Source organism: Atta cephalotes (assembly GCF_000143395.1).
Source record: "Atta cephalotes unplaced genomic scaffold scaffold00004, whole genome shotgun sequence".
Lineage (NCBI taxonomy): Eukaryota > Metazoa > Arthropoda > Insecta > Hymenoptera > Formicidae > Atta > Atta cephalotes.
In genome coordinates this window covers 723,650-736,167 of record NW_012130068.1, presented here as the reverse complement: position 1 = coordinate 736,167, position 12,518 = coordinate 723,650, and the positions used below count along the sequence as shown (strand labels likewise).

General features: G+C 35.5%; 1 protein-coding gene across 1 annotated transcript in view; it reads left to right on the top strand.

Annotated features, from left to right (window-relative positions):
- Positions 1-3,164: 3,164 nt before the first annotated feature.
- The window catches only part of LOC105625877, an 84,465-nt gene continuing 75,111 nt past the window's right edge, over positions 3,165-12,518 (top strand). Inside the window, 1 exon segment of the mRNA XM_012207187.1 lies at positions 3,165-3,371. Coding sequence (XP_012062577.1) covers positions 3,165-3,371 — 207 coding nt within the window.

Below are 12,518 nucleotides of genomic sequence, written 5' to 3'. Positions count from 1 at the left end.
GTAGTACGTACTATATATATACTATCTCTCTCTCTCTCTCTCTCTCTCTCTCTCTCTCTCTTCTCTACTATATATATATATATATATATATATATATATATATATATATATATATATATATATCGTTAATTAATAAGAGTTTCCGGTTTCCGGTGTTTTGGAAAAAAAAAAGAAAAACTAAGAAGTGTGTTGCGCTGCATTACCGGCAGGTGGTGCGACAATCGTGCAGCGTCGCCATCGATGACAGCGACGGCGATCAAAGCCGTGCGGAGTATCTGGGAGAGCAGTCGCGTTACGCTTTCCTCGTCGCGCGAATTCTCGGAGTCGGGAGTCACACGTATTACATTATACGTATATACGTGTGCGCGCGCGGTTCACGGCAGCCGGGTCGATGTGAAGAGGAGAAGCGAAAACGCGAAGTGGCGCAAGAGCGAAAGATGACAGCTCAGCGTGTGATTTGACAAGTGGAGAAGTTAGCGTCCGATGGGAAAAGTGCCCTGTTGAATACCGCGGTGGTTGACGGACTAGTGGACTTTAAGGTATCCGCCGCGCGCGCAATTCTGCGTGTAAACTCCTTCGGTTAGTGCTCTCTCTTTCTCCTTTTCATCTATCTATCTCTCTCTCTCTCTCTCTCTCTTTCTTTTGTCTGCTGTTCCCCTTTTACTTCCCATTCGCGCGTTAGGGTAGCGTTCGAATGTAATCGCTCGATAATCGTGCGGATTCGAGGCGCCGCGCGTCATCGAACCACGGTAAACTCGGCCGAAGTGCGGGAAAAAGGGTTCAAGAAATCGATCGCACGCGAAATGTACCGCGCCAAGGAACCAGATCCGTACGACGTTAATATATTATATACATACATATACCTATACATTCACACACACATATATATATATATATATATATATATATGTGTGTGTGTATTGCACTTGGGATGTATATACGTATTCAAAAATACATGTATATGTATATATGCGCGTATAGAAGTGTGTGCGTATAGAAACCAGCCAGTGGAATCCCGGTTTAGTAATTGCGGGATGTAGCATGTCGTTTTGCGCGTTCTCGAGGTTTTCCTGTTTCCCATCGGCGACCAATCGCACCTCGCGCAATCCGGTTCGTTCCGATCGCCGATGACTCGTAGCATCCATAAATGTTTGCTGTTAAAGAATTTGTTCCACGGTATCAATTACAGAGTGATGTGTTTACTACGACAAGTATCAATTTTCTGCCAATGCGAAACTTCCAACTGTAATTACAAACGTGATAATCGTTTTTTCTCCTGTTACTCTCTTTCGATTACTTTAATCTTCTATCCGTCGAATCGTTTAACATTTTCTACGTTGCTATGAAATTATCAAATTACAAAAGATGTTCCGAATTAAAATAATTTTTAAGTACTAATTTAAAAGTCATCATCAGTTCTCCAAAAATTTACCTGTGACTTATGTTACATATATTATCGTCATATGTGTTAAGTCTTTATTTTTACAATGCAATATTCTTGAATAAAGACCTTAATATTTTAAAGACCTCGATATTAACTATAAATAATAATTAAAATATATATTAATATTTATGATTAAACATTTCTAATCTCCCTTCTCCTCTTTCTCTCTCTTTCTCTTTTTAAATCTTTCTTTCATTCTTAAACTGTTTGAAAATAAATTTAAACGCAGAACAAAACGCGAATATAAAAATAATCAAGTCACGTTCTGAAACATATACGCGATTATTTAGAATGGAACATATCAAATGCGCATCGGAAATGAACGGTGCAGCGGGATTAAAGCAGCGCCCAGGCGAGAAAAAAGAAAAGAAAAGAAAAACGTGCGCTACTTTGAATTTCGGAAAATCTACGTCTCGAGACTTAAGTCCTCGAGTGAAGAAACGTAAACGTCGCGAGCCGGAACGCTGTGCGACAGGCACTTTTATCGCTAAGACTCGGAGAGGCGCGCAGTGCTCGAACGGACACGCTCGAATCGATTTTCCCGGTGGTGTACCACCGTCGCTTCGATGGTCGACCGTGCGGGCTTACCGCTCGCGTCGCGTTTCCTCGCCTCCGAGGGTTCCCGACTTCTCGCGACTCGCGACTCCTCGTCGATTACGTCGTTCCGTTTACCGTTATTTCGCCCCGATAGATATCGTCGCGATTACGCGATGACGCCTTAGAGCCTTGTTCGTTCTTTGACCCTTGAACAGAGAGTTCGCGATCCTGACACTAAAACTTGTCTTGCGTTCCCACCCAAAAGTTCTGGTCTCTCCGCTTTTACGATTGTTACGTTAGATGATTCGATCTCGCGATTTATTCGCGAGAAAAGTAGAATCGTGACGTACAGTGCTCTGAATGAATTAGGAGCATCTCAGACAATCAATGTGATCGAGATGTCTCTGAAAGACGCTTTATATCTTTGAGATGTAATTCTGGTTCTTTATATTGTTTAGTGATGTTAGCGGTAAGATTGCACTTCGGGCGATGCTCGCTCGCTTCTTTCTCCTTGACGAATAGTTAACGGGAGGATGGTCACAATGTGCCTGTGAACCGTTTCGTCATGTACGGTTATATACCACCCGTATCGCTTCGTGAAGACTAAAAATAGCGTTCCTCGAAGAACAACCAAAGTAATTCGGTCGATGGGACTATATTACACCATCTGCTCGATATTTTATCTCCCATCATGGGAATTAATTTTTACTATTGAGAGGCATTCAAAAGAGGCGATCGAATTCATAATTTCAGGTTCGCTTTAAACATAAGATCGTGTTTAAGTGAGCCCTTGAAGCTATAACGCGATTCATTTTAAACGTCGTCAATTCGAGCTTCTCGTGTATACCACGCTAATAAAAGCCAAGTTTCATCTATTAATAGTCTAGATTCCGTGTCTCTTCCGTGACGGGAAAGAAAAACTCCGCGTTAAGAAGCTAAAATAAATAACACGTTATCGGTTAAGCGTTTTATTCATGGTTGTACTTTGATACATCCTATTTTGATCGATTCTCGATCGGTCGCACAGATATCGGGATTCCCAGGCGTGGACCGAAGTTGAGAATTAACGAGCGGAAGTATAAGCGGAACGAGGGCGGCGAGAACGACGGCGGTGGCGGTGGCGGCGGCGGAGGTGGTGAGGGTGTGAGACAACGAGAGGGTGAATCGACGGTACGGCCGAAGAATGACGGGCGAGGACGGAAAGCGCGGTGGCGGCGCCGACGACGTTACCACTGGAGCAAATATGAACACGAATGTCACCGATAACGTCAATAATGTTAACGCCAATGTTAACGCCAACATAAACGTCAGCCAACAGAATGGAGGACCGGAAAAGGCTCCTGTAGTCGGCGGTACCAACGTGGAGACGCTGCCACGCGCCGGCAAACAGGTAAGATTGATGAAACTTTTTCTTTACTGAGCGGTGTGGATCTGGAACGTTGAAAAACTAATGTCAAAAGTGTATGATGTGATTTGAAATTTGAACCTGTTTGATTTGATGTAATTCTTTTTTAATTTTATCTTCTTTACGATGTAAAGAAAGGAAGTTGAATTGGGACATTTAAATGACGATGCAATTGTTAATTTATTCGAGTTTCTCATTACGTTTCTTTTTTCATGACTGATTATCAATTATAATTTGTTTTATTTGAATGTAGGTAATGAACGGAAAAAAGATGATCTAAAGGAAAATCTTTAATAAAAAAAGAAAGTTTACTACTTTGAAATTTCCCATTATAAAATTTAAAAATTGTTGCTTAAAGTTATAAAGTAAAAATTGGAAAGCTATTTATCATTCTCAATGCTTCAATTCGATATCTGAGAATACGTTACCGGATACTTGTCTAGCAATTTCATTGATTTGTATGTTACAAAAGACAGCTTTGCAATGCATTCTAACGTACATATTGAAAACATTAGAAAGTTTCGATCGCGCAAAATCAGAGTTGATATTTAATATAATAGAAATATTTCTATCCACGTATATGATGGTATTGTAATCGAAGTCGCATAATTATATATGGGAATACCTATACAATTATGTTTTAAAAATTTGCTGTGTCACGTACGCAATACTCAAAATTATCAACGTACTGCATGGTGTGCGCATTAGTTTGTTACATAGAACATATGTATTTTTGGCCACGAGACGAGGGAAGTGGATGGCATTATCACAAATAATAGGCTTCGTATATACATACCATCTAATAGCATATACGGGCTCACATTCAACCGTTGTTTCGCCGCATGTCAGCACAATTTCGATTGCGTGTGTAAAGTGCGAGAGGAGGGTTCAGTACAACTGTACTCTCTCATTTGACACTCTTCTCACGCGCCACGTTATTTTCTTTAGTAAAAAACTGTCTGCATGAACAAATTTTTATTTCTTTTCTTTTGCTCGTAATATTACTTTTTTTTCAGAAATCCGAATCGCTTGCAAATGTGTCTGGTCGAGTGTCTGATCGCCTAATCACTTCGCGATAAACAAATTAATGCTAAAAAATCTACAATTTTAAATATATTTATTATATTTATATATATTATATTTAAATATATTTTTGCCGAATATTTTGTAACTTAAACTGAATAGGACGATGTCATTCATTAAGATTCCCATTTGTAGAACGTACAACATTTATAAAATTCTGTTTGGTGAATATTTGAGAAATCGCGTCAACAGTACGACTGCCTTTGTCACAGATCGTTATACGTCAACCGCGTTAACATGCAAAGCGACCATTAAGATGATATTGCGGCTCAAAGGTCATGGTTACTCCAGCATGGCTGCTACAAAGGTAGTGCTAGTAGGTAGAGGAACGCACGTGTTCACGATACTGAAGATCCTGAACGTTACTCTCCAAAATAGATCAAAAAAATTCCACGTCGAGTGGAGGCGCGCACGATTTTACGGGATAGAAAGGTTGTCAGATAGAAAACTTCTTCATTAGTCGTAGCCTCTTCCGTACCATTCTTGTTTATTATTACGTCGTTAAGTACAAAAATAAAGTATAAAAGTACAAAAGTATTAGATACCTTCATAGTTGAAAAAACAAAGATAATAAAGTGTAAGTACTTGGTTTCGACCTAAGTGAGAAAATTGACAGCAAGTTAATAAGACGATAGAATTTGGACAAAGTAAACTTTTTGCTTATTACTAGAAGCATAAGAAACCGATTGTGACATAGATCGGAATAGACTTAGGCGAGTTAGTCAACGATTTTATTTTCCGTGTCTTTGCTAATTTCTTATCTTATCCTCAAGTAAAAAATTACTTTTATTCATTTCTCTCTCTCCTTCAAAAAAAAATCTATCTCATCTCTACATTTGTGAATATCTATGTCGTTTACTAGTGTTTAAGTATCTTTTGCCTGTATTTAGATTTACATTTTACTTAGATATTAAAAATAAATATTCTGCATTGTTTTTATATCTATCAGTATAATCTCATTGGTACAATTTCGAGAAATTTTTTATATTCAAGATAACGATTTTATACTACGCGTGTTTGAACGTAGCGTGCATAAGTCAAACTCTGTAATAACGATGAATGTACATAATCGCATATTTTATCATTGTAAATCGGTGGAATTAGTAAAAGGATAAAAAAAGGAATCCGTCATATTTTCAAACATATCGCTTTGCTGTGATAGAAAATCAAGTCGAGACTCTTATGTTAATTAGTGAATACTTCTCTGCTGAAATAGTCGTTGCTTTATTTTCTAAAAATGTGTCGCTTGTGATGTATCCATTGCGGCGTAACTCGGTGACGAGTTATATCATTCCCCTTAATGTTGTGATGTCATATGCTATGAATGCTGCTGACTCTTCGGTTTAACAAACGTATCATTTCTTGCTTTTTCGAATCTCAGAATTCTCAGAAATCAACGTTATACATGGAAGATTGATTTAAAACAGTATATATAATCAGCAACTAGAAAGGTATAATGATGTAAGACAAGACAAGAAATATTTTCTTATAAAAATAATAAATTCTTTATTAATAATTTTTTCTAATAAAAATCCTGTAATAATTATTATAAAGTATAATGATAATATTGTATTAATGAAATAAATTAGAATTGCTTAAGATTCATAGCAAAATTTTTTATGTATGTACTTATCGCTATATGATTAATATGCAATATTGAGATGCAACTTTTTGAACGATAAATAAATATAACCGATAGACCATATGCAGTTTATCAGAGATTAAGATTCCAGTCTTCAACGCAGTTCGTACCTTTTACACGAGGATTCCATTGATTTGCATTACGATCTGCTGTCCGAGATCCAACATTTAGCCATTCTCTATGTATAATATCTTCTGGACTCTGGGATTACGTCATAATTTTATTGTAGACCTTCACCAACGAACCTTGAACAATGTCTCGAGGCCAGTTAGTTAACCGATTTCGAAGAGAGACCCGAGAACGCGTATATTTTTCTCCGTTATAAATAAAAATAAATTCCGTCAAATTAGGTTCACAGTTGAGTCATGTTAGATAGCAAATTGATTAATTGACCGAGGCGCAACGACTGGTACAGCTACAAGATTGGTGGTTGCGACATTGCGTGTCTTCTTGCCCATGCAAATCAAGGCTGCCGGTTTATCGTGAATATCTCGTTCGTGAAGCGATCATACAAATAATTTCAAAAAATTCGCGAACCTAAAAATTTGTCAAATTTGCATGTTACAAGGAAGAAAAAAGCTTCTTTGTAAACTATATTTTATATATCAAGATACGCTCTTCTGTATAGCTGTTCCATTTTTTTATCTTTAAATTTAGGTCTAAGATTCTCGCGCGCCAGAATCCGTCATTAAAATTGAAAAAATCGCGGAACATTCACTGCGGGGGAACTTCCAATCGAATTATAATATAAAACGGCATTGTCGGTTTGCTGGTTGAATTTGAAACTGTATCTGTCCTTCATGACGTCCGCGTGCGCAGACAAAAAGACATGAAGGTGGTGCTGCAGCGATCACAAATCTGGGTCAGTCGCGACGCATTACGGAGGGTTTTAGACTATACATCCGTCCAATTTCTTGTATTCAATGGCGATCAAGCTGTCGTTTCCGTGATGCGCTTTTAGGGGGCTACGTTGCCAATCAGCTTGACGTGCGAGTTACATTTGATTATCTGTAATAAGACGTTATGTGCAATAACATCACGCTGTGATGGAGGCACGTGCGTTTCTTACGATGATGTGTCATCTCTTCTGTGAAATATCGGCACAAGTGCTCTAAGTATTCGAGTAAATTACTAAAGCAACTACATAATCATACAACTGATTTGACATAAATGTTGTAAGATGAAACAGATGAATATTCATCTTGGAACGAGTTTTATAAAAATACAGAATATGTTCTCAACAAGATGACATATAAAATTATAACGAAAGTATGGTTCAATGAAAAATTAGAGAACATATAATTGAACTCAAAATTAAAGAGTACATCAAAACTCTAGAGTAATCATATATTTTGAGGAAACATGTGCTAAAATTGGTATTTCCAAATCGGTCATAAAAACCGGCAATTTGTACAGTGATAAAATCAGAATTTCGCACTTTAATAAGGACATTGCAATATTAAAACGATATTTGTGTTATTCGCGATACATTGGCTAAATAATTCAAACGATACCGAAGTGCGCGGCAACCGTAACAACCTTTAATAATCTCCCATGTATTGATCAGCAAGTCCATTGCACCGTGCCATTTTTACGGTTGAAAATGTATGTATGCGTTCATATGCGGAACACGTTATTTTCCATTCGTCGATTCCTCGCCGGATGAGACGCGTTGCGAAACCGCAGGCGGTCTACACACACACACATATATATATATATATATATATATATATATATATACACATACTGTGTACGTGTTGTGTCCCTTCCGTAACTGCAAAGGTAGACTGAAAATAAACGTTTTCGCGCTGGTAATGCTGCCGCATTGAAGCAAGAATGCGAAGCGGCTTCACGCTTTATGCTAGATGGTTCACAATGCGCGCATCGCCGTGAAATTTTACTTTGATACGTTTTTTTAGCTCGAAATCGCTGCAAGTCATCGAGTCATCAAATTTATTTATTGACGCACGCGGGTCTGAAAACGATTTCTTATGATAGGACAGCTGAAATTGCTTGTAATGCGGTTTTTAGAAATATAAAGATTAAAAAGATTCGTATATATTATATTCTAGAAAACAATGTCTATATTATTATATCTAGAAAAAAATTAGCGCTCAAGTTATTTTTCTATAATTCAAATATATGAAAATAATGTGAGAATTAATAAGGAAATATTTTTGATTAAAGAAGATATTATGATATATGTTTGGTTCTTTATTTTTGAAGCTATGATTTAGTAAAAATAAGTTTACTTAAAGCTCGTAAAAAAAATGTATTGAATTAATTGCCACTTTATCCTGCAGCGAGTATTCGTTTTAAGTTGACAAGGGCTTCCGTAAAAATTTGGCATCCTGCCCTTGACAAGTACTTAAACATTAAATGCAACGTCGGAAGTGGCCGTGATTGACCCACTTTAATAATGCCTCGTAAAATGCTATTGTCGTTAACAGCGAAGGTGGACAGAATTATTCGTTATTAACATTAGCAGCGATGTGGCAGAGAGGGAGATCTTTTTTACTCTATGGATTCTATTTAATTATTAAATCGTGTTGATTTTTAAAAAGCAGATAACTCTTAACTCTTTAAGTGCTTTTCATTTACATCAATTTTTCCGATACTAATCAAAATGAATATTTGATGATTTTATTGTGGAAAGTATAGGAAGATCGTAAATCAGAATCTTTAAGATTTAAAAACATACGCGACACACATGGCTAGCATATAGTTAAGACATGTCATAAAAATATAAAAGATATAATGTAATCGGTTATGTGCAGAATTAGATTTTTCATTAGCAACAGAATAAATATAATACTAGAATTTTGTAAATTTTGTTAAAAGAAAAGTTAAGAAGAAAATGCAATAGAATCTTTTTATATTTTTTTCTTAAGAGATTCCAAGAATTCCAAGAAGGTAAATTTAGGTTGTAAGCTTTGTTGTAAGATTCTCATCTTTTTATTAGATACTCTTACCTAATACATGTATACATTCGCTTTTTATCGATGCATTTGAGCACTACTTTGCTTAATCGTGTCTTCATTGAATTAGAGATCCCAGAAGAACAGACTTCAAAGTATTCCCTGAAGCAACTGACGAAGCGCGATAATTCGGAATGCGCTTTTCGGCTACTATACACTTCTTTAAACACACACGCGATAAGTAGCGAGCTGTGTAAACTTGAAGGGCTGTAACCCTTCTCGCATCGCCGATACTTCCTCCCTCATCACTTTCTCTGTACTTTCGCTAGGGAAACCGACGTGTTTCACCACGCTCTCATGATCGAAAAGGGTTCGCGCCAGCCGAACGTTCTTTAATTTGTCTGATGAGAGGAAGGACGTTAGCGGTTTAAACTAACAATTTTAGTATCCTTTTTCTCTCTTCTCTTGCTATTGCCTTCATGCAGAAAGCGGCTACTCGATAATTAATGCTGATAATAAGTGCTTCGAACAACCTCGAGGATGAGTGAGCGAAAATTAATTTAATGCAACTTGCCACTCTCGGAAATTAGAATATCAACTCGTTTTCTTTTTACGATTATATACACTAGTTTTATACAACCATTAATGATACGCAAAATAATTTTTGCACGTAAAATGTTGAAAAATGCAAGTTTATATGTGAGAAAGAAATATGAATCAATTATTCTCAAGAAATTATATTATTTTTTATCATTTTCCCTTTTATTTTTTATTTTGCGATTTTATTTGTATCAATTTTATTTTTTGATTAATCAAATTTGAGTTTGAATATTATCAAGATATCATGCCTTTTGGAAAATGCTACGCAATCAATCGCATTTACATATCCTCAGCTTTGATTGAGTGAATCGACATTTATTCTCAGTTATTTGAGTGCACATGTTAGCTTCAGTTCGAACAAAAGAATTATCCAGATACAGAATATAGCGTCCAACGGAGAATATGCTATGTAGCGTTTTTGTTATTGTCCTAATTCTTGTATGACATTTTATAACACTCGCTTTTGCGCTAGCATCCTATATAATCGATATTGACCTACTTTGAAAATGTTGCGCGATACATACGTGATAGAAAACGTCCTTGTGATAATAATATCTGATTTTTTCATTGAAGAAAATTCCATTATTTATTATGAGTATGATCTATTGTTATTAAAGATTCAGTATTTAAAATATATTTTAATTATACGTATAGTAGTACACATAATATATTTAATAAAGTAAGAATTATTATCGTATTTTTGGCTGAGGAAGGACTATAAAAACATTCGTTAAATATGATATCGTAGATTAAAATAGGCTGTTTGCAAGCTGGTGCAACAACCTGCATTGATTATCGAGTAGGCGGTTAGGTCAACTGCAACATTTATAATCGGCTAGGATTATCAGGTTATACTTTGTAATACGGTAAATAAAGAGATTTATTTCGCGCGATTTTAATTCGTTTCCTTCATATATACACATATACATAGACCTGTTCCCATTAAATAAATAACATCACAATCCGTATTCACTAACACGTTTCATCGGAAAAAACTATATAAGGCTTTAAAAATTATTTATAAGAATTTTTTAAATAGGAAAAGCTTGTTTTTACTGACAATCTAATGATTGGATAAATTTTTTAATACTACTGTAATACTTTTTTATCCTGTCATTTTATCTAACTCATGTACGTTTGAAGAATCAATGAAGCAAAAAAAAATTATGTTTTTTATCTTTGTAATTTTAAAGAACTTTAGCAAAAATTTTTATCACCAAATAGATTAAATTCTATTTTTTTGTGTTAGATAGAGTCAACATACGTTCGAAAAAATCAAAATGACTTGATATAATTAAATTATTATCTATCAAGTATGATAACAGTTCTTTCGCACAGACAATCAATTATCATCAAAATCAAATGTAATTACGATTAGAGAGAAATATTTTGTAGAATTTATCGCGTTAACGTCATCCTGTACATCGGATTAATTGATCTCAATTGTAACGTCAGTAAAAACTATTGTTCGAACAAAATAGATAATTGCAGCAATAAATGAGTAATAAACGAAACGTGATTTTGATTATAGAATATTTAACATTTTATAACTATTGTGCATTATATCATATTTATATGAATTTGTTTTTTTTTTGCTTCAGAGTTATAATGAAGATTCAATTTTTATTCAATTTGCATTTATATATAGCGTAAGAAGATTTACTTGTCCAAATATTGTTGTTCCCAAGAAAATGCAGATATGACTTATTCTGATATTTGTCGAAGCGGCTGAAGTATTTAATCATGGTCAACAAGTCTCGTGCATATTACTGGATAATGCCGATTATATCAGTCTAAGATCACGATTATTCTTGTTAAGCGTGTACACGCCCACACGTGGTGAGATTACGTCATCGCCAGAGAAATTGAAAGGTCAAAAAATGAGAAAAACGTCAATGCGAAATATCACGAAAGAGGCTTTATGCCCTGGTCCCACGAGAGAACTTTTGCAATCCGTTATCAGATACAATAGAAAGCGCGGCCGTATTACAACGCTAGCAAGTCAGCAGCTAATATAAAACGAGAGTTATATTTTAACTCGTCGAGATAGCTTCGAGTCATCTCGATGATGAAGTAGCGAGCATCTAATCAAGCTGAGAATTCATTAAAAATGTCTAGCTTCTCTTAAGTCAGGATTATTAAGAACTTTATTTCTTGCAGTGATTGCTGCGAATTAAAACGATTGTTTCGAACTGAATTCGACACGGTAAATTTAACACGACGAATTGATACGACGATGAATACCAGTTATTTCTTATTTCATATTATTATTACTACCATATAACGTAGATAATAGACTTCATACGTGACTAACAATAGATTTATTTTATTAGATAAAGTTCTAATTAGAGAAATGCATTTATGGAAAAGATTTTGTCAGGATTTATTGTGTGTTGTCTTAAAATAATTAAAAATATCCTCAACGTAATCACGATCTGCTTTCCTTTCGCGGTTTTCTGGATTGTAATCTGTTCTCTTACTTTCGCTCGACTTCCATAATGCGTTTTTTACGAAAAAAAAAAAACTTGGTCACATGTATACATCGATTGTGTGTCGATAGTGGTACCATTGATAGCGACGCAGAGATAAGACGGAGAGGGGAATGATAGTGAAAAGAGAGTCAAGCAAAGATGGTAAGAGAAGCCAGCACAGAAACCGCGGAGGTGAATAGGGGGCGGTTTGCTGCAATAGCGCTGCCGCGTATCGACCCATACCTCCGAGACTCCATCTTGCCTGCCCCATATATATATATATATATATATATACATATACATATANATATATATATATATATATATANACACATATATATATATATATAATATATATATATATATATATATATATATATATATNACTATATACTATATACTACTTACTACTACTACT